This window comes from Drosophila albomicans, chromosome 2R (genome assembly GCF_009650485.2).
Source record: "Drosophila albomicans strain 15112-1751.03 chromosome 2R, ASM965048v2, whole genome shotgun sequence".
NCBI classification, from domain to species: Eukaryota; Metazoa; Arthropoda; class Insecta; order Diptera; family Drosophilidae; genus Drosophila; species Drosophila albomicans.
Genome location: NC_047631.2, coordinates 20978417 through 21001386, shown reverse-complemented (window position 1 = coordinate 21001386; position 22970 = coordinate 20978417). Strand labels below are relative to the sequence as shown.

At 38.4% G+C, this 22970-nt stretch overlaps 2 protein-coding genes across 11 annotated transcripts; both read right to left on the bottom strand.

Annotated features, from left to right (window-relative positions):
* Nucleotides 1-3: 3 nt before the first annotated feature.
* Nucleotides 4-18825, bottom strand: LOC117575984 (microtubule-associated protein tau). 9 transcript variants are annotated; one of them, XM_034260473.2, is made up of 9 exons: nucleotides 18126-18825; nucleotides 8208-8251; nucleotides 7045-7234; nucleotides 6779-6981; nucleotides 5924-6109; nucleotides 4986-5003; nucleotides 4386-4544; nucleotides 3438-3503; nucleotides 4-352 (listed from the first exon to the last, which is right to left on the bottom strand). In XM_034260473.2, the coding sequence occupies exons 1-9, from the start codon at nucleotides 18364-18366 to the stop codon at nucleotides 167-169; spliced, it is 1293 nt and encodes a 430-aa protein (XP_034116364.2). In that variant the 5' UTR covers nucleotides 18367-18825; the 3' UTR covers nucleotides 4-166. The 9 variants fall into 9 exon arrangements, 8 of the variants coding, with proteins under 8 accessions (XP_034116364.2, XP_034116365.2, XP_034116366.1 ...); XR_007955440.1 differs by lacking the exons at nucleotides 4-352; nucleotides 3438-3503 and adding exons at nucleotides 809-1777; nucleotides 2192-2388 and having other exon boundaries at nucleotides 18126-18823; XM_034260474.2 differs by lacking the exon at nucleotides 4986-5003 and having other exon boundaries at nucleotides 6-352; nucleotides 18126-18824.
* Nucleotides 18826-19547: 722 nt separating this feature from the next.
* LOC117575796 (myosin light chain alkali) lies at nucleotides 19548-22273 on the bottom strand. Of its 2 annotated transcripts, XM_034260173.2 has the most exons (6): nucleotides 22143-22273; nucleotides 21953-21980; nucleotides 20606-20911; nucleotides 20448-20534; nucleotides 20098-20144; nucleotides 19548-20005 (listed from the first exon to the last, which is right to left on the bottom strand). In XM_034260173.2, the coding sequence occupies exons 1-5, from the start codon at nucleotides 22143-22145 to the stop codon at nucleotides 20101-20103; spliced, it is 468 nt and encodes a 155-aa protein (XP_034116064.1). In that variant the 5' UTR covers nucleotides 22146-22273; the 3' UTR covers nucleotides 19548-20005; nucleotides 20098-20100. The 2 variants fall into 2 exon arrangements, with proteins under 2 accessions (XP_034116064.1, XP_034116065.1); XM_034260174.2 differs by lacking the exon at nucleotides 20098-20144.
* Nucleotides 22274-22970: the final 697 nt, after the last annotated feature.

Sequence of the window (22970 nt, the reverse complement as noted above, 5' to 3'; positions counted from 1 at the left end):
TAACAGTTTTTGATGATAAGTTTTGGAGTTCAAGTGCGTGCCTCGATTTCAACTCGGTTTAACAATTCCATAAAATGGAGATAGGAGATCTCGCTGTGCATCGTTTTGTTGGTGTTTCAATGTGCTCAGTGTTGCGACTAGTAGGAGAGGACGTCGCATCCGCCTCTCAATACAAACGGAAGGGCTTCGGATGCACAGCCTGTCCGGGCTTCTTTTTGGCGCCCGCACTCTTGGGGCGCTTGGGCTCGGAGTTTAGCGACGGCATGGATACAGACAACACCAAGCATTCCGCTGGCAATGACATCGATGAGGTCAATGTTGTGGCACGTTGTATGCGCGGAGCCTTCCAATACTGTGTAAGGGTTAAGTAAAGAATTATTATTATTATAACACACAAACAGATTGAATTGTTAGCAGAATAGTTAAAGTGTTATCTGTTTTTTTAAGAATCAAATTAATCAAATTGAAATTTAAATTGAAATAAGTATAAAACTGACTTAAGATAGAAACTTACAATTTGCTTCTAATTTATCAAATTTGCTCAGATCTCATTACCAATGCATCCAATGTGGTGGAAGGTTGACTTTGTGCGCATTGTGTGTGGTATTTGATTTGACGCTTGCTGCGTTAGGCGTGGGCGTGGCATTGTTTAAGTTAGTATGTAGTATATATATTCTATTTGCATTGCGCCAAATTGATCGATTTACTGATTTACTGATGCTCGCATCCAAATAATCTGTCGAAATTGAGAAACTATGCGACTGTGGTGCAAGAAATGCAGAAAACAGATTTTTGATAAATGAAAAAATTTTGTTTTTTATTACGTTTTTAATTTGCATTTCAATTTGCATTCTTACATTTTGTAACAGGGGTGTAAATAAGTTGTGAGAATGATGCATTTTTCCTATGTATTAAGAGGATACTCGTACAAATTACAAATTACATATTACAAATTATAAAATATAATAGTATGCTTAATCAGTGGTAAATTGTTCTTGCTATCTTCGCTTCGGTTCGGTTTATATTGATTTTGATTTCGTTTTTTTCTTTTTATTTATGTTTTGCAAAAGTATCTAAATTGCTGAAGAGCTTCAATTGTATCTTGATTCTGATTGTGATTCTGATATTTAAATTCAAATTTAATATTTCAACATTACGCGTTAGGAGTGAAAATATGAATCGATCAACACATTTAACTACACGTAAAGCCACAGATATTTTATGCAATTATCTATATGTCTTTTTGTATAATTGTCTTAACTCTTTAGATACTTTTTTCCTTTTCAATATATATATATATAGTATATGAATTTTTTTTTGCATATTGTATGTATAGATTATATATAGTTTATGCATTTGCCTTGTTATCCTTTTTATTTTGATAAATAGTGCATTGATCAACTAGTCATATACTTTTTAATTTTTTTGTTTTTGTTTTTCATTATCAGATTGTATAACTGTGTGTGTGTGTGTGATTGTGTTTTTGTGTGTGTGCTTGCACAATTCAATTATCAAATTGATTAAATACTCTTATTGTGGTTTGTGGGAGTTATTGCATACTTTTAATTTTGTGTAACTTTTTTGCTTACAAATTACATTTCAAATAAGCTTTGATCAATTGTATCTGTATGAGTGTGAGTGTGTGTATCTGTGTGAGTTTTCATTTTTCTCAACATGCATTTTGGACATTTTTTTGTTTTTTGTTTTTGATTTAACTTTGTTGATTCAAATTTTCATCAGCGCCGCTTGTTGAAGCCGTCATGGATGGTTGTGGACTCTGCGTTCAAGATAAAAATATAAATGTGTTTAATAATAGCGAAACAAAAAAGTTGTGAACAGATTGTTTAACTTTCATATTTTTCTTTTTTTGATTCGGTTGTTTTGTTTTTTTTGTAAGTATATAAACCAGAAAGCCTCGTTATGACAAAAACAAATAAAGGGTATTCAACTAAATGGAAAAGTAAATCGTGGAATCGACGAGCACATCAAGCAATTTGTATTATATATGAAACCGGGACTTAGTATGGGCGATTGGTTGATCAAATCAGTTAGGTTTTTGGTACGGTCCGATGCAGTTTTTGGTTTTGGTTTGGTTTGGTTCAGATCGGTTCGGTTCGGTTCGGTTAGTCTATCACAGCACTGTTAAAAAGATACGCAACGCACAAAGTTTTGAACTCGCACGCAAACTTACAGGACTTTATCGAAAGTAGTGCATCTTTTCATAATATAAAAACGTAGAGTAGGCAATAATGGACGTAATATTTGTTGTAGTATGTCGTATATATAGTAAGTACGAGTAAACGGATTTCGAATTTAATGCACTTTAGTTAAATATATGTAAATCTTTTCGTAGTATGACTATGACTAATAAAATGTGTATATATATTCCTATAATGAATGGAAAAGAAAAGGAAATCATTTAGCACAACAAATACGAAAAATACACAAAAATCACACACAATTAATTCAGAATTAAACATTATTGTATAATATTAATTAATGATAATTTCGAAATGTATTTATGGTACATGTATTGCATTTGTTATATAATCTTATGTCAATGAGTTCTGACCAACCCAAAATTCGGTTTTCTAGATTCGCATGGGATGTGTGAGAGAGAGAGAGAGATAGAGAGAGAGCAAAGCATTTTGCATTTTGTTATAAATGGTTTTAAATGCTGGGCAGACTTTTCACAATCTTTAACTTTTTAATCATCAATCGATAATAGATAAATATATATATATGTATATATGTCTGTATATATTGAGCATTTCTATTGTTAGGTCAGTAACCGTAATAATTCATTTGTACATACCAATACTGTTAAAAATTTGTACTATTCTACATAGTATAAAAGTTTTGACTATTGCCATAAATAATACTCAATTGGCATTCACTTTGTCTCTTGATTTTCTGTTTCTTGGTATCTTGGTTTAATTATAGACTAGGGGAATTAACAAATGCTTAGCAGCCATCTTGAGATCGATTATATAGTAAGTGTTTATCAAGAGTCGGCGGATTCATACGCTTTCCAAATTTGTAGAGCATTTTTTTCTTTTGGATAGGGTATAAAATAATTTCAGCGTGCCGAAATTAATAAAAATCTGTTGTCAAATGTGTGTATTATAATTAAACATTTGTCATCTTTATATACATATATATAATTTAAAATAGAAACTCTTGCAAACTCATTCGAGATTTTTTCATGTACAACTACAATTTCCATTCGCATTATCTTGAGATTTCAGAGAGAGATCGGAGATTGGAAATTGGAGATTTGAGCTAATTAACTTTTTGTTTGTTTTCATTTTTGACCCGATTTGAAGCTTTTAGGTACAATTATTATTGAATTAATTAAATGATTTCTTTGTTTTTTTTGCTTAGGTTTGGTTTCTGGGATTTCACTTAAAAAGCGACTCAAATATATCGTTACACACACAGTCAGAGTTACAAAGACCGAATTCTAGGTGTATGGTGGCCACCAAGCGACCTTGCGCAGCGAACTACATTTTCCAGATGGGAGCGAGATAGATATTGTGGGGAGAGAAAGAGAGAAAGAGAAGAGAAGAGAATGTGTGTAAAATGGTTAACAACACTCCTTCGTATGTATGAATACTATGAAGCACTTTTGTTTTATTTTAACGAGTATAGGAATTTTGGATTCGATATTCGATTCTTTTTTTTTGTTTTTACGTGGCCAATGGCATCATCTCAGTTTGAGTTTGAAAGAAATTCATTTTTAAATGTAACCATAAATAATACAAGAACACAATACGAAACAAAATTATAAATACGAAATGAACAGAATATTTGAAACACCCGCTGTAAGAGATTCAAATCTTATCTTGGAAGTGCCAGAAGACAAAAATATGTTAAGTATAATAGATGTCAACAATTGTATTGATTTCTATTTAGTTAGATGGTTTTTTCCTTTGCCTTTTAGTTGGTTTCATTTTGGGAAAAGTGAATCACAGTTAGTTCGAGCTGTTGTTTGGTTATTTGTGTTAAAAATTTCTTTGTTCATTGGGTGGATTCGTTAGCCATTTGTTGTTGGTGCGTTTATTTTTTTATTGAGTGCAGTGCTCTCGGTTATTGCTTGATTACATAAGATACTCGTTAAGAATGAATAATCAAATGATACCACAAACTAAAAATGCCACAATCAAGTACATTAACAATTACAATTACAATTAAAAAATGAATTTCTTGAGGTCAACACAAAATGGGATTCATGTATTATGTTTGTATGAGTGTGGGTTTGAGTGTGAGTGTCTTTCATTGTATTCGTAAATCATAATGAATGGAAATCAGAATGAATGTTGTATTTACAAAATGTTCTCTACGATCTAGCAAAGAACTACTTCACTTAGGTAGACGTCGTTTACCTGTGTTGGTGGTGTTGTCAGTGCAACAGAGTGTTCAACATTTTTCAAATAATCCTTATCATCGAAAATCTTCTTTTCACCGCCACCGGGCTTGTGCTTTACATTATCCAAAGAGCCAACTTTGCTTTGTGCCTTAATTTCTATTTTTTGCGATTGTATCTGAAAAGTAGCAGCACCGGCAACGCACAGAAATTGATTAACAAATTTGCATTTCAAATACTCTCATTTTCGATTTGGGTTTCTTTTTTGTTGTTGTATAAGGATTGTGGTTGATTATGGACACACATCAATTCTGTATTCGAATGATTGGCCAATCGTTGGATATAACTGGAATTTAGAATTTTTATACAGCGCACAAAAAAACACAAAAACAAATTGAACTGAAAAAACACTTACAAAAACAATTACTACTTCTAAGTACAAATACATTTCAACTACGGTGCTTTGTTGAGATTGGTATTCAAAAAGTTATGTGTATCAAAATTTCAAAAATTTGAATCAAAGACAGCGTTTTTACAATGATATTGTATGTATGTATGTACAATTATATGGACGTATACAGAGAGAGAGATAGAGTGGTAATTAATCAAAACTACTTACATCCTTTGCGTCGTTATCCTTTTGTAAATCATTTTTGTTAAAGGCAATTATTTCATGGTTAAAACAAAATACATATTCCAAAAAAATTTTAATTCGTTTTACAAATGTTTCAATAAAAATAAAAATAACTTATATGCAAAGTAGCGTCATTTTTGAAAGCTACTTCAGTTCGGCGAGCCGAATTTAGTGACATAAGAAAAACACCTAATTAAACATGCTAGAGCAACTAATTGAGAACTTGGATGAGAGAAATGTGTCCCACAGGGTTAGAGAATAATGATTCGTATTATCACCGATTCGCAGTGCAGGGCGAGATTTGATAAACAAATTCGATGTGTTTTACGTACCGAACGAACCCAACTAATCCTCTTCATTATACAAATTCTCATCCAGACGTTTGTTGTTCATCAGGCGTTGGCTCACAATCTTGGAGCCTTCGCCAAAGATAATGCTTTGATTGCATGGCAATTTGTATGCGTACTTCTGTAAAGTTTGCCAAGTAATTTTTTGTTTGGAAATGCTTTTGTGTTAGTTTTAGTTTTTTTGGGAGGTCTGATGATGAAGTGAATATCGAGAAGTTGATAACATGCCGGTATAAAAGTAAAGAGTAAACTAAAATATTGCATTTTGATGCAGCACATGCAGTTGAGAGAGGTCTGAGTCGCTGGACCTACATAGATAGTACATTTAGATTTCCATGCCCATGCCAGTTAAGATCAAAGTAGTAGTTTTTGTTATAGCTATATGGCTATACAACAAAATGATGTTCAAAAACAAAGGAGAAGAAAAAAACCAACTGCGCTCGTCTTCAAAATATTTATGTAGAGTACTCAACTGCATTTTTTTGAACTGATAAATACAAGTTGTCTTAAGATCGATTGTGGAAATTCATTGGACTAAGAGGAGTTTCGTTTTGAGGAGGGGGAAAGTGAGCATACCTTGATGTCGCCACCGCCGGGCTGATGCTTCACATTGTCCTTGGAGCCAACCTTTGACTTGGCCTTGTCATTGAAGTTCATTTTCAGTGTCTCGATCTTCTTGTCGCCGCCGCCAGGCTTATGTGCCGCATTGTCCAATGAGCCAATTTTCGACTTGGCATTCCACTGCAACTTTGTTGTAACTATCTACAAATGGGTTTTTTGCATATTCAAGTGGTGTTGTGGTTGTAGTTGTGTAGTTGTAGTTGTTGCAAAATAGATACAAAGTTAGGTAGAACGATTAAAACTCAAAGCTAATTGTTATTCGTGTTTCGATTTCTAAGTTGCAAAACTGCAACAGTTGCTTGCTTCAATGTCACGACGTTCGAAGAAATTCTAGATACAAGATACATTATTTTGTTTACTCTAGAAGGCTATCTAACAACTGGCAGTGCGAGTTTTGAGTATTGTTTTTGGAATTGTATTTATAATTGTAATTGCATTTCCTACAGAGATACAGAGATGATAGTTTTGCCATGAGAATATGCAACTAAATAAGTACGTGAGCACACACACACACACACACATTGGTGTATGTGCATATATAGTAAATATATCGCATCGCAAATCGACCGTGAAATTGAATTTTCTAGCGAATACTTTACGTTTTCATATTTTCGATTTTTGTTTTTGCTTTTGCTTTTGTTTGTACAAGTAAGTCTCTCAATTAAACAAGAAGAACAGAAAAAACAACACGAGAATTGTCTATAAAGATATATGGTAGATAAGACGACTCAGCACAATATTTATATATTAATGTATTGCATATGGATGGGATTCCACACCCAATTTATATTTAGCCAACTTAAAACTTACCTTCTTCTCGCCACCTTTGGGCATATATTTGTCGTTCTTGGCCTCGATGCGTGGTGCAGCCTTAATGTCGATCTTCTTCGACTCGATTTTGACATTACCGCCGCCTGGTTTGTAGGTGGCATTATCCAGCGAACCGATTTTCGAACGTACCGCCTTCAGATTGGGCGACGGCGCATGGCCAACCTGTACCTTGTTCATTGGAACTGTCACAAGATAATGATTTTAATATTAAGTATACGCAAGAGATGCCAAATTTTCGTACTCACCTTTCTTGGCCGGCTCGGGTTCGGGTGTCTTGAGCAGCAGACGATTCTTGGAGGTGCTGCGCGACTTGGATGCTGATTTATTCGATGGTGTGGCACTCGGTGGCCTGGAGATGCCCGACTTGTCTGGCTTCGAGGAGCTCGATGTGGGCGTCTTAACCGGTGAACTCGGTGAATTCGGTCCGTTGCGATCCTACACATGACATAAATAATATCACGAGAGATAGAGACAGAGAGAGAGAGTAGAACATTTAAAATGGCCACTGATTTAATGGGCGAAAATAAATTACAAGAAGAAAGCTCGTATCTGCCATTATGACCAAATGCATTGCGTATGCTTAATTTACGACTTTACGACTGCCAATAACACTCATCCGCTGCTGGCTGTCAACGTTATGCCATTTATGACTCTGACTAGCAATGCTATCTCTGTGCCTATTGCCTAGTGCCTGGTGCGTCCTTTCTGCCGTTGTCGTTGTCGTTGCCGTTGTCGTCGTTGCTGTCTTCGTTGTCATTGTAGTTGTCGACACGAAGGATTCATAGTTTATGCATTGTTTTATCGATTGTCGCCGCCAAGCCAAGTATTTATAGTTGCCCGAAAATATTCCCCGCTGTTTGCCCCTCTCGTTTCGAGTTTGTTTCGTGTTTTGGCACATAAATCGCATTACTTTTGGCAATTTGTTTTTCGGTCTCAGCGCACCTGTGTGCGTGTGTGTGTGTGGACCTAGTCACTAGTCACTAGTCACTTCAATACTCACTGCACTCACACGGTTATGAGGTTAAACTTATTTGTATTTCGCGCTGTTTGCTGTTTTGGGTTATTCCCACTGCAAAAACACTGCCAACTGACGTCTGCAAAGCCACAACTTAGTCTGAACTTTGGCGCTGAGCTCTCAACTATGCCACAATCGCTGTGCTATGCTGTCTAATGGAGCATGAAGGCGGCTGCCATTTACAGATATTTATGATTTGTGAACAGACACACAGACAACAAAGCTACGAAAGTCACAGACGCAGACGCAGACGCAGCGAAAAAGACGCTGGTCAACGAATTAAATTAATTTGCAGTCAGTTAATTTCCTCTCAATTAAGAGCTGCGACCCAAAAGTGATCAACTGGCAACCAGTTTATCTAAAGTTTTACGTTTGTTTGAAACGGAAACTCACCTTCTCTTGAGTGGACTCATCCACGCCGCTGTCATTGTCACCTTCTGTGAATACATGAAACGAAAAACAAATGTGAATTTGTCTACATCAATTACCAAATTTTCGATTTCGATTATTAATTTTTAGGTTTTGTTCTTCTAAATGGCTTCATTAAATTTCAAATTGTTGACACGCCTTCACAATGTCTTCTCTTCTTACTCTTACTCTTACTCTTGGGCAATGCATCTGTGGGCGACGGTGTGCTGGTGTCAAATGGTGGCTCCGTTTCCTCCAGCAGCGGCGAACCCATCGGATCGCTGCGCATGTTGAACGTCTTCAGCGGCGTCACCGCCTGACCCATGATGACATCATCATCATCATTATCGTTGTGCATGCCCGCCGACGACGGTGGTCGCAGCTGTTGTGGCAGCTGTTGATGCAGCGGCTGCTGTTGCTGCTGCTGTTGGGGTTGCCCCTGTGGCCCTTGTGGATTGTAGAGCTGGGGTCGGAAGGGCGCCTGCAACGGCTGCCCGGGCATGGGACGTGCAAATGTTGGCGGCGGCGGTCGTTGCATGTTCTGTGGTGGCCTTGCGCCAGGCGGCGGCGGTCCAGCTGACCATGGGAAACCTTGGCCTTGTGGCCTGGGTGGTCCTTGTCCCGGTGGACTTAAGGGTCCTCCTCCACCGGCATTGGGCAAACGCGCTTGCTGCATGCTCTGCTGACTGAGCTGCGGCGGCGGCATGCCCGGTCTCATGGGCGGTGGCGGACCCATCAGCAGATTGCTCTTGCTGTCTGTGGGCCGCAGCGGCGGCGGCATCGGTCTGCCCACCATATTCGGGGGCATGGGCGGTCGGGGACCCACACCGACCATGGGACGGGCGCCGGCGAAGGGAGGTCGCGGCTGGGGCGGACCAAGCGCTGGTCGCATCTGCGAGGGCAAAACAAAATTCGCATTGGAGCGTTCTTTAAGCACATAGTCGGCACTTGAATTGGCTGTGGAATTTGTGTTGTAGTTGGTGCTAAGCGTGCGTTCTTTCGGATTGTGTTGCGTCTGCTCCACGGGCAGCACATTGCTGCGCAGACGAGTGAAGTCGGCACTGGGTTGTTGTGCTCGCTGTGGCACACTGCGTTCCGCATCGACATGAACGGGATTGGGCTGAACGTAGCTGGGATTAGGCTGTGTACGCTGGACAGCAATGCGCTCAGGTTCTGTATAAGTTACAGGCTGTGGAGCACGTCGCTCTGGGTCTGTGTTGTAACTGGGATTAGGCTGAGCGTAGTTAGCATTCGCTTGAGCTCGTTGTTGTGTAGCTGGCGGATTCACTTGCTCCACCGTGGAGCGTGGTACAAACTCTGAGCTCGACTGCTGCTTGGGTTGATCGCTGCTATCGTAAGGCTCCGTGTAGTCCACATACCCGGAAGCGGAAACGGGCTTCTCTCCATTCCGTTCCTTCGAAGTTGATGTGCTGCCAAACATGCTGGTTCTTGCTTGCGCTTTTTTGTCTGGTGCTGCGGTTTTGCTCTGGTGAACTGTGAACCTAACGCCTGCGGTGTCTGTGCAGCAATGTGCAAGTGTCGGGTAATCCAATACGTGGTAGGCTTCCAAATACATGTGTGTCTGTGTGAGTGTGTGGGTGCGAGCAGGAGGCGCCTGGTGGCCAGCACCATATTCATATCATTTGCATACGTGCATGCATAAAAGCCAACTCAAGGTGCGACTACAGAGTGTACAGTGTGTGTGTGTGTGTGCGAGTGTGTGGTGTGTGTGCGGGTGTATGTGTATTGTGCATACACATGTCTCAATACATTTTAGCGGTATATCGGCATATCGAGTGAACCTCTCAAATTTGATGGGCCTTCCATTCTGCATTTGTTTACAGTTTATTGTTTTGCTACATTTGTTTGTTTTATTTTCTTTTTCGTTTTTTTTCTGCTCTGTGCTTTCGCTTTGGGTATTGAGGATATTTGGTTTTGGGTTACCATTTAGGGAATTTTGTCATGAAATTCGGTTGCTATTTGGAATGTGACCCAAATTGTTACTGTCGCTTATTGATTCAACAAAAGTTTCGACAGTTCTAAGACCAATACGACTGTGAATTGCAATACAAATGCCTAAGCCTAGCCGAGAGACTCTCTACAAATGCGCTATTGGCCAAATTGCTGTTTGATTTTTGTTTTTGTTTTGCAAAGGGTTTTCGATTTGCTTCATTTTTTGCTCTGCTTTGCTTGCTTGCCAACTGTCTGGCATGCTAGCACCATCAATATATACTGCACTCAAGGTCAGCACAATAATGTACACAAATATTAATAATAACAAGATTTCGAGGCAGACTTCAGTTATGCTAATCCATGACAAATTGTCTCGTAAACAGTTGATTCTAACCATAAATCTTGGTGCTTTTATTGCAAGTATAAAAACAACTATACGTATACGTATTATATTGTAGAAAAACTCACCGCATCGGTATCACTCATATTATCAATGTGCTTCACTTGCTATTTTGTGAGTTAGCTTTGCTTTTGGGTTTGGTTCTCGGCACTACCTGGCAATTAACTTTGGCAGCAAACGCCAAGAAAAACTTTTGCATTTAGTTTTTTAGTATGTCCGAATTTGACAGGCGATCGATAAAATTGCAGAAGAAATTGGTTTGTTTTAAAACTAAATATATGTATATAAGGAACGGTCTCTCTCTCTTGGTGTGGCTTAACACGTGTAAACTCACAACTGAGCGGCAAAACACTGTGTGCGAGGCGCCAACAGTGGCTGCAGACAACCGACTCGACTAAGGACTAAAGACTAAAAACTGAGGAACTGCGATGGGGCAGCGCAGGCAACCGCAAATTACAGCTCAAAATGATTTGTTTCGTTCTGCATTGCACAGCAGAAATTCCAGCAGAAAACGGTACCGCGCGTTTTCATGTCAACTGCCAAGCTTGAATGTGGCAAACTGTCGTTTGCTCTGTGGCCAAATAAACTTGGCCAAATTGATTATCAACATGTCGTATACTCGATGTGGCGCGATGACTGCGCTTTTTGCCAGCCCATCTAAGCTCGAAGTGAGGCAAGGCGACACGACGCCATTCCATTTCAATTAGAATTTTCCCATTTGCCAGGCAAAATGCAAATGCAAACAAAGTGCAAAACTTTTGGCTAAAAACGAGCTGAAAGTCGGAATTGAATTCAGTTGTCAAAGTTTTGCTGGCAATGCAGTTGTGATCTTATCACTGACATCATTTACATGCCACACGGACTTATTATCAATTGTTGCAGTTCCCCATAAAGCAAACACACACACAGAGAGAGACCGTCACACACACACATACGACTCGAAAGTTGTGGAGAACCGTGCAATTTTATCGATTTTCCTAGCCAAAGGGCAATAACTTGGCCATGCAGAGGATAATGCACTTTGCACTTTGCACTCTGCACTCAGCACTCAGCATTTAGTGCTCACCACAAGGATTTAATTTGAATATAATCCTTTTCAGCCTTTCACTTGACACTTCTTTTGTGGCATAAAAAAAAGAATTTCTCTCTTTTTTTCGTTGTTGATGTTTTTATATATATATTTTCACAATTTATTTATGTTACATTTAATCCACTTCAGTTCAGTTCAGACTGTCAGCTCGTGTTTGCTTTTGTGATGGTTGCGCGCCCGCTGCGTTCTGTTTGGCGCGAGTGTTAAAACTCGACTACTTTTATTTGCTTTGAAAAATTTCGAATTACAATACTTAGGAATTTGTTTTTGATAGCATGAATGCGCCGCCCTGTTAGCCGAATGCCACACAATTGGTGGATTGGTGGACGGTGGGGCGACGGCTCGTAAACTTCTCACAAACGGTCGCAACAGTCGCAAATGTCCTTGCGCAGTTCGAGGCTCGCTCGCTCACCTGGCGATTCAGCGATTTCATTCGACGTCGACGTCGACTTCACTCAGCTCAGCTCAGCTCAACACAACGCGACTCGACTTCACTTGTCTTGACTTGACTTGGGGCCAACGTCTTACCGCCATATTCTATTGACATACAAATTTATTAGTTGGGCGCCGTACAGAAATGCAAATTCAACACGCCAACAATAAGGCAACGTAAAGCAAAGCAAAGCAAAGACTTGGACCCTGGCACACAGTCGCAATTTGATTTTTTTATGCAGATTTCATTTGGCTTGATTAATTTAATGGGCACAGGGGGCGCATTAGACGCGCTTCTGTGCAATATCTGCCATGTTCCTATATTAACAGCCATACACAAATTATGTGCATACACGAGGGTCACTCTAGAACACGTTCTCAATTAGTAAATCGCTCCAATTTCATGTAAAACTCACATTAGAAACATTAAAAGTGAGTTGCCCCTAAAAGTATGCTACACTTTTTTCAAGGATTCTAAACTAAGACTTTGAATTAAAGTATGAATGTGTATTTATTTGTATTTTGTATTACTGTTTTGTAAATAATTTTGGTAACCATTCAATCCACCCTCGCAGTCGTATAAATCAGCTCGAGGCGCTACAGGCACCGATTGCCACGCATCACATTGGGAATATACAATTTTTACTACACTTTGTCTATTATTCGGGTGTTGTTGTCATAGGTTCCATGATTTGCAACTAATTGTTGTATATTTAGAGTCAAGCAGCACGCAAGACCCACATTCTCCATACGCAGCGTAGACCCAGAAGTAAGTCAAAGTTATTTGAGGGTGGCCGGGATGTGGTGGGGTGGGGTAGACATGGTTATTTTGAGGCGTCTATTGCATGTTGCGTTAACTTAATGTCTGCCTTGTTGGCCCTATTATCGTTTAGTCGCTCATTCGATTGTCAAGGTTATTATGTCTGTACACAGAGACAAGTGTTCACCTTGCATAGACGCGACGTATTTTTTGTTCATTTGTTGTAACTGGGATTAGTTAGTTTGTTAACTAAGGTAACAGCTTACCAGCTGCTGACCAAGGCAGAAAATGCGGTTTGATTTTTGTTGCCTTTAGCCCATGCAATCTTTAATTAATGAATTACATACCAATTTAATGAAGCCATTTAAAAACCATTGAGAAATGTTTTAGTTTTTTTTTTCAAATACCTGCAATGAAATAAGAGAAATGTTTATTAGTTAGTTTTCTCAGTTTACTAAAATTCAGTAGAGCGCCACACAGCGGCTATGTGGAGTACTAAAACGCTAGCGACACTTTTGTTCGTGTGCAAATGCCTGAAAGGTGTGAAACTTGGCTACTGTCAAAAGCTTAGCAGCTGTTGTGCTAAAAAGCTGCAGCTTTTGCTGGGGAAGTGTACTAAAACCGAAACTTAACGGATGATGGTTAAGCAGCAGCGGCAGCAGCGGACACCCGCATTTACCGGGGGTTGCTCTGTCGCAGTCGCAGTCGCTGCGCTGTCGACGTCGCTGCTCTGCGGCTGCTGCTGGCTACTGTTGAAGCCGCCACTTCTCTCTGCCTCTCTCTCGCTCATCAACATTTTGTTTTGTTTGTGTGTTTTTGGGGGTGTGAAGGGGCAAACGCTGCCAACGTATTCAGTATCTATCGGCATGCCTCTTTTTGTTGGCTTCCCTTTGGTCACATTTATATAAATGTACCTATATAGTATATAGTGTGTGCTCTATGTATATATGTGTGAGTGTGTGTGTGTGGGCATTTTCCTTTCACTGTTTCACTGCGTTTGGCAGACTCATTGATTATTTTATGTGGAACATGAAATAAGTTGATGCCACATTTTGAACTGATGCAGTTCACAAGTGACACTTGAGGAATCTCAAAGGATGAGAGATGAAAACGCTGCTGCAAGCCGAATGCTGCACTGCGCATGTCTTCCCCCTCTTGAGGCTGCAGCGCAAAATGGAAAAAAGATGAATCACAGCACAGGAAACTGAAACTGTATTAAATCCACAACGCTATCGCTATCAACGATTAATCAAAATTTGAATTAATCTCTCTAGTCGTAGATTGTGTGCGACTTTTTGGTAGCGTCGCGTCGCGTAGATAGATAACTTAAATATTTGTTAACTTGACGCACTTCGTCGGTTATTGATTGCCACAAAATGTGGCAACTGTGGCACGCACGCAGCGCTTGGCCAAAACAGGCGACGCACCACACCACAAATATGGACTGGCCACAACAAGAATTACAAATTATGCGACGGCTACCAAAAGCGGAGCCATTGGGTAACCAGCCAAAGACAACGATGATGAAGATGAAGTCGAAGTCGGAGTCGGAGTCGAAGAGGTGGGAAAAACTCCTCGGGCGTTGGGCGAAAGTGCAAACTGGCTATAAACATCGAAATGAAATCGAAGCAATCGACGTAGCATTTTGACCAAGTTTAATGAGCTGTCAATGGGTTGTTCCAGGCCAGGCAATGCTCTAGCTTCGAGTAACTCAATACCATCGGGTTGCTGTCTGTCCGCCTCGCAAAATTTGCGTGCCAAGCGACACTTTGTTGGGGGAAAACAATTAAGCCAACACCCAGTCTTTCAGGCTTTCTTTCACCCCCTCGCTTATATATGGATGTACATATGTTTCTGACATTTTCAGTTAAGCAACTTTGACGTCCTTATTAATCTCTCTGCATTTTATTGATCAAACTTTTAAATGCCACATCCACCGAAAATTTAATTAATTAATAAAGCACAACTATGCGGCATTTCAATTGTCAGCCGCTGCATTAGCATTCACCTGACACACAACACAACAACACAAATCACAGCCTAATAAATGTTCAACGTACGCATTGTCCATATTAATGCTTCCACCTTGACTTGAATTGCATCGCATCGCCTGCAACTGTAATTGAATTGCAAGTACTATATAATTGGACCAACCCTCCAGTCTGCCCTCCCACCCCCTACTTTTATATGTATGCACATTATGCTCTTATCAAGGGTTAAACTGCCCACACAACCGCAGAGACGCTTTGTGTACAGTTGCGAATCTTGTGGCACAGTTACCCCAATTGTTTCTCTTTTATGGCGTGGCCAAAGTTTGCGTTGCCATAATTAAAATATGATTGTGAAGAAATATGCATAACAAATGTGATATTATAATATGTTAAATTTGTTAAACGATTCATAAAAGAATTTTAATTTAATTTACAAACCAATTTTAAATATGCTAACTATTGTTTGTTGTAACATATATTTTAAATTTTTTGTATGCAGAAGTGCGGAACACTAACTTTTCTTTCAATGAGCAGTTGAAGATTAAGATCAAGAATTAAGGCCTCAATAAAATTGTTTTCAATGCAACAAAATAGTAAACAAAATAGTATTTGTAACAGTTTAAATAACCGCAAGAAAATCCAAAAATGATGCCATTTTAAAGATGCAGATATACATTGATTTAAAATTTAAATCATGTACACAGAAAGAAAAAACGCAATAAAGTCAAAAATTATATCTGGAACCAAGATTATATGATGTTAAAATTTAACCAATAAAGTTTATTCTTGAATCAATATCAAAATTCTACAGAAATCCTAGATTCTACGAGTAGATCTTTAAATTCAAAATTATAATCTTGTTTCAAAAATGGAAAAATCTCAAAGTTGAACTTTCAGATTTTCTTAAGCTAAGATTTTTTCGATTTGAAAAAATCTCTAAATTGAATTTCAATATACTTTTTTAAGTTCGAAGAGTTTTTAAATAAAGATTTGCAATCTTCTTTTTAATCTAGAATAAATCTTTTTTGAAGCAAGAATATAATTTTCAATAAGATTATAATCGTCGGATTTAGCATAAAAATATTGATTTTAGGTATTTTCAACCTAAAATACTTTTTTTTTAAGATTTTTCTTATTATTATTATTCTTATTATTAAGATCGAAACGTTTTTAGATTCTTTCTCTCTGTATGAATAGTTTCCTTAACATAGCTTTTGTTAAATACACAACATATGTGCATTTCTTCAACTTAACTCGTTTTCAAATATTTGTTGGCTATGAGTGAATGCTTGAATTAATGGGCAGTGGTATTAATCACTTGCCACCAAATAAGGGCCACACGCATAATTAGGAAATTGTAGTGAAATCTTTGATAGATTTTCGCGCTTCATTTGCTTGCTGTGAGTCAAAGGCGTGGCAGCCCCTAAACACACAAATATGGCACTAAGTGTTTGGTAATTGACGGAAACCGTAACAATTAGTTGGCAGATGCTCTTTTCTTTAGTTTTTTGTGTTTTGTCTGAATATTTTATTTTCTTTTGGTGTTGCTTCTTTCCGTTGAAAGTAGCACGCCCCCATTAAAGCAAACCGAAGAAAGATGCGAGAAAATACATAGATAGAAAAACGAAAAGAAAAATGCAAAATGCAAATGAGAAATTGTCACTCAGCTGGTTGCATTTTGTTTGTTAATTAAAAGGCAAATGCGAGAGCGCAACGAAAGCGTGAGCGAAGGTGACAGAATGCAGCCAAAGTTGGCTATTTATAAAGTAAAGTCACTCAGTTAGCAGAGTTATGGCCAGAGAAAGGCACTTTGCACTTATCTGCGATTAGCAAAAACATTGCAGATATCAAGCACCTGTTATCAGCGACACAGATAATGTCAATCCACAGTAAATAGATCTATAATATATATGCTATAAATATGTGTCCCACAAGTGTTACGATTCTCTTTGCAATGGATCGTGTTGAGAAGCAGGTGACGTTGTCATCGCAGCTCATGATGACTTCATGTGGAACAGAGAGAGAGAGAGCGAGAGGGTGAGAGAATAACAGACAGTTGAGATGGGGGGCAGTGATAGCAATCAACAACTATATTTATTTATTTTTTTTTATTATTTTTTTCTGCTCTAAGTTTGTGCGCTAAAAACAATGCCCATTGCTAGCTTTGTTTTTGTTTATGATTACTTAACTGAGCCGGTTTGCACTTGAGTTAAACGTTTGAGCATTTGAGCATTTGATTTAATCAGCGGCAGCGGGTGTAGCTGCAACTAAATGTATGTGTGTGCCACAAAACCAAACAAACTGTTAAACATTTGTATTGTTTTGTGGGTCAAAGCGAAGACAAAATACTCTAATTGCAATGCCAACAAAAGACACTTTAATCGATCGGCATACTTCACATATTATTTTTAGTTAATAGTTTCATTTCGATTGAGTCATTTTCGTAATCACTTGAGTAAATTATCTTTGATCGGTTATAAATATTGATTTAATTACTAGTTTTCTTTGGAGATATGTGAAGAGCGGAGCACAGTTGATGAGCTGAATGACAAAATTGAGATAGCATCGCCAAAAACTTGCTTTTATTTAGATTAATTTAAACGAGGTCATATGCAGAGCGACCACAGCAGTAGCAACAGCAGCAGCAGCAGCAGTTTGATGAGAGCATGAGCTCATGTTGATGATAACTTTTATCGCAATCGCAGCAAGTCATCAACTAGATAAAATGCATAGGCATGCTGCACAATTAAAAGTGCTGCTTGGTGTGGGGTGCGTGCCACAATTGCAGGTCGTTGTGCCGGCGAGACAATGGTTGCACATCCTTTAGCTGGCAGGCTTACAAAGTTAATAGCAAAGTCTGGCCGCCACTTCAGACAAGCCTGATAACCATAATCAACGTATTGTGACTGCGACTGCGATGTCGACAGTTGTGCAAACACTGTGTCAAGGCAGAGACTGAGAGAGAGAGCAAAAAAGAAACAAAAACAGCGAACAAAACAAAAACACAAATCTATTTGCATAATGGCTAACAACAAGGTGGAGGCAATAAGCCGCCAAGAATGACGTGACAGTGGCAGTTGGCTGCATGTTCAGCAAACATAACCATCAATGTCCTGAGCTGATGTCCTGACGGGGTGTGCCAATGCCACACTTTGTATAATTGAGCCATACGGATACATATTCGTACGATTGCAGGCAACTCTGGCTAATTGATTTGCTGTTGGTGTACACACGGCGTATGTGCAATGCGCTTTAAAGTCATTGGCCCTGCCCTTACCTTTCTGCTCATGTCCAGCTCGAGTCGCTTGAGCCGGCTCCACTTTCTGTTGTGGTTGTTGTTGTTGTTGTAGTTGCTGCGGCGGTTGTTGTTGTTGTTGTTGCTGTTGTTGCAACAATGGTAACTGCGGCTGTTGGAGCTGCGCTTCCTGTTGCAGCGTGGGCTGCGTGGGGCGCGGGTCGGCCATTGTTGTTGGCACAGCAGCTTCCAGCACAGAGCTTTTCTCCATGACATCCGCCATATTGAAAGTGTATGTGTATACACGGATGTATGCTTATGTGCTTATGTATGTGTGTGTGTGTGTGTGTGTGTGAGCACTGCACTCAAACCAGGACTTTTTATGTGCGTTTCAACTTTTTCTCGCTACTGCGACTTTTTGTATGTACTCGTTTTTATTTTCTTTGCACCGCTTTCACAATTCTTTTTCTTGATAATTTGTTACGTTTGGAATGCCTTAGTTGATTTTGTAATGCACTTGCCGAGCACCGCGATGCGAGAGTGAGATGTGTTTTGAATATCGGCCAATAATAAATTTGTATATGTATCTTTAACAATTATAATGCTGCACTCACTTGCACTTTGTTATATATAATATTTTTTTTTTATTATATTTTCTTTAATTTTTTTGCTTGATAATGCAACTTTGAAGCGTAAGCGGAGCGTTTTGTATCTTTAACGTTTGTTATCTCGTTTTCAACTGATTTTCAATTCGTTGAAATTCCTAATTAACGTACTCGGGAGACGCACAAGCTGCGCTGAAGCTTTTTAGTACACGTGAAGGGGAAATTGTGTGGTGAGCTTTTTCTTACAGCAGCTTTAAGACAACAGCGCCATCTATTGGCAATTCGTGGTTGGTTTCAGCATAGCGTTAAATTGCGACGAATAATTGAAACTCAAAGTTTTTAAAAACTACAAAGTAATAGATTTAAAAAACTATATATTTTAAAACTAAAAAAATGGGAAAGTTTTAGTTTAACGGCAAAATTAAATTTCCAGTTTTCTACGTATTCATAAAAGTTTTTCGTTTATCATAGGCACTATGCTCATTATAAGCAATTTATATTCCATTTAAAATTCCCAGTTCATAATCATCATCATAATAATAATGAAATGCATTAATAAACGAATCTATTATTTAAAGCCAATTAATTATGTTTAAGAATGTATCAAAGTCCCAAAAATATGCACAAATAGAAAAGGTCAAGATTTGAAAATTAAGAATTTGATAGAAAAAAAATACTGACTGTAGATAAGAATTAGTTCCATAGTATAGAGAAAGATAAACATTCAAAATTATAGAAAATTTTCGGAATTTTATTGAAGAAGTAAAACATTCACGATACAGAGAAGATATCCAACAGAGGTCCACAAAAAAGTTCCATCCCAGTTCAGAATTCACATCCTTCTTGATACCTATGAAGATTTTGTTGTTTGAATTGCAACACTTGCAATGCTTTTGCTACTTAGTTTATTTGCGTCTTTCAAAATGAAAATAATATTAATTATCGTTTTGTTTTGTTTTTTGGCAATTGTAACGAAAACACAAAAAAATATTTGATAAACTTAATTTGAGAAAATGAACAGCAAACTTATCTTTTTCAGTTTTTTTTTTTCATTATTTTTTATAATTTAAATTTTTTTATTTTTAAAAAAATAATATTATCTTGAAGTTCAATTTTGCAGTTGTAGTAGCAGAAGTAAAATTTAATTAAAATAATATACGAGAGAGAGATAGAGAGAGTTAGCGATGAATATAACATCTATGGAGAATGGCTGTTGCTATAAATTTGCTGGTGTTGTTGTTGTTTTGTTGTTATTCTTGTTGTTGTTGATAACTATTTATAGCGCATCTGGTCTGTCACACATTCTTGCGAGGAATGCTATAAAAAGAAGTAGAGAAGATTATTATCAGACGATGTTAAATGGTATCGAATGCACACAGATCGAATGGATTGACAAGACGACAACTTACTGTTTAGTCGAAGACGACGGGATCGCTCATCAAGCGCTGGATGAACTCTATGGGATCGGTCACATATATAACAGAGACGTCAAGTGCGTAGTGTGGAGTGTGTGTTGGGTGTGTGTGTGTGTTTGGAGTGTGTATAAACACATTGACAAATCGAACACAAAGTGTCGTTGAGTGCAGTTTAGTGCAAATTGCATTGATTGATTTGGTTGGTTGGGTAATTGGTGGAGTGCGTAGACAAAAGGTGCATGTAAAGAATACAAATAACAAATATGTTTCACATTTAACAATATGGCACTTGACTATGACACACAATTGGATTCATTGATGGATCATTTATCCATGCTACTTACGAGAGTATGGGATCATGCCCTCATCATCCTCGGGATCCATGCAATCGGCGAACAGAGTCTCCACCTGCTCATCATCCAGGTTCTCACCTGTAAACAAATTGAAGGAAAATATATTGTTAATGGAATTGATGATTAATTCGATGTGTATTATAACTCACCAAGGGCCAGCAGAGCGTGCTGCAATTCAGCGAGCAGCATGGTGCCGTTCTCCTCTTTGTCGTACAGTTTCAAGCACTCAATGAAATCCTCATAGCAGCCCTGCTCCTTCTCCTTCTTGACCTGAGAGTAAATGGGCAGGAATTCGTCCAACTTGATCTTCTTCTCGTTGCGCTTCTTGGTGCCGCCCATCTTCTCGATGAGAGCCAGGGTGGGGTTCAAGTTCAGAGCGCGCAGAGCATCGCCTAGATCGACGGCATCAATGCCCTCGCCGGGAGAGCCCATAACTTCGAAAACGAATTCGACATCTGCACAAAATCATTGCAGTAATTAGTAAAACATCGATAAATTTCCTCAATTAGTTTATGCATTTCCATTATTGATTTATAGGTTGCGTATTTATTTATTTGATTTAGTTATATATTTATTGTGTGATGCGATGCGAATGAGGTCAATCGTATAACCCTGAAATTAAGGGTACGCACATTTTTGGTCATCACGAAAATCTTGACATGGCAGCGCATTAGTTACGCCAGTGTGTGTGCTTGTGTACGTGCGTGGGAGCGTTGCCAACACGAAGCGTATTCTCATACATATACGACGTATACGTAATCCGACACCCGAACGAACATCGTCGTCTACACACACACATACGCACACACACACTCATGTGTGCGCCTAGTTGTTTGCGTTCTAACGAAAATAAATCCAAAGAAATAACTTGGCCAAAATTAGATCGTGCCCGAACATTCAGCGAGATCGTTGCTCATCGACCATTACATATGTACGTATGTATATGTACATGTGTGTGTGTTTGTGGCTGTATATATGTGTGCTATATGTATATACACACAAATTTTCCATTGCGCGATTGTTGCGTTAGATTTTCTCAAATCTTTAATTGTATTATGAGGATTATGCCATTAAGATTTATGTGAAAAACTTTCCGCATTTCGAATACATATTTTGCATATACATTCGAAATGATTACGAAATATATTTAACTTTTTGATGTATATACTCGCGCTGTACCCACGCTTTTCTCTATAGCATCATTCAGTTATATATATGTATATATATACCAAAATATATCTACGTATATTTATATCTGTATTTCACACACGCGCACATTATGTAATCACTTTTGAGATACTTTTGCAGCGAAACGTATTTCGATGTCATTTTGTAAGGGGTTTCATTTTGATTTCTCTTTTTTATGATTTGATATGATTGTTATTCGAGTTGTCATTTGATTATCTATTATCTATACAGATAGATAGATGTATGCATGTCTTTTTTTTGATTGAGGTTAGAGATATAATCCTTGTGGCGTTCGTGCTTCAACTTACTTTCAACTTCACGCTTTGGAACATCAGCCTGTTGTTTGGGATGGTAGTAGAAAGAAAGTTATATTTTAGAATAGATATTCGTGCACACATATTTTCAATATTTCAATATTTTTCATCAAGTTCTACTATATATAGTAGGATCACAAGAGGTATATTTGTTGAATTTTATCCCCATGGCGGCGGCACTCACCATTTTGTCTATTGAATGCGAAAAGCAACTGTATCGCGGATGAGCTCGGTCTCGACTGAACGCTATTCGTCAGTGGCCGCACGGCAAGGTAATTCTGAGGTGATAGCCAGCGGCGATTCTAACCGACGCACACATAGGCAAATGATATAGACATAGGAATACACAGACACTCATGCTCAGCCGCTTTTCCGACGCAAGGCTGTTCGTTAAACATTTGTGTGTGGCTGTGTGTGTGTGAATACATACTTATGTGTATGTGTGCAGCATATGCTGGCAAGAAGAATTTACTTTCATCTGGGCAGCATTTTCATCTGCCCTCGCGTACTAATGTTCTCACTCGCTCTCGCACGAACTATGCGAGTGGATGCTCTTTGGGAATACACATAGTTTTTGTCGGTTCGGTTAGTTCTTGGACTCTCGCACTCTCTGGTCTCTGATCTATTTTTAAGTTATTTCTTTTCTTTTTCGTTGTTTTTTTTTTGTAGTGTGTTTTTCTTTCTATTTTTCCTATACGTGAATGCAAAATAATAATCACTTGTGGCATTTCTCAGCCGCATAGTGTTGAATATCATTTGATGTTACACATGATTTGGCAGATAATATTTTGGGGTGAACATTGTGAGGACAAAATACCAGCAACATATTGTTGTTATCTGCCTGCCCTCTAATATACATGTTTGCTCTTCGTCTTCTTCTTGGATGGAAACATATAGAGTTCTATAAACATAAGCATATATCTGTTAATGTGATAAAATATCTACATATATACAAATAGCGACCCTGATCATCTATTTGGCAAGCCAAACGCAACGCATTTTTATCGGATTT

Bases quoted from the DNA above. Each gene is read 5' to 3' on its own strand.
- LOC117575984 (XM_034260480.2), bottom strand. From the start codon at position 9,663: ATGTTTGGCAGCACATCAACTTCGAAGGAACGGAATGGAGAGAAGCCC. The intron at 7,235-8,207 runs GTGAGTTTCCGT...TGTCATGTGTAG, and splicing joins ATGAGTCCACTCAAGAGAAG to GATCGCAACGGACCGAATTC. The intron at 6,110-6,778 runs GTAAGTTTTAAG...ACCCATTTGTAG, and splicing joins CCAAAGGTGGCGAGAAGAAG to ATAGTTACAACAAAGTTGCA.
- LOC117575796 (XM_034260173.2), bottom strand. The intron at 20,912-21,952 runs GTAAGTTGAAGC...GATTTTGTGCAG, and splicing joins TCCAAAGCGTGAAGTTGAAA to ATGTCGAATTCGTTTTCGAA. The intron at 20,535-20,605 runs GTGAGTTATAAT...ATTTGTTTACAG, and splicing joins GCACGCTCTGCTGGCCCTTG to GTGAGAACCTGGATGATGAG.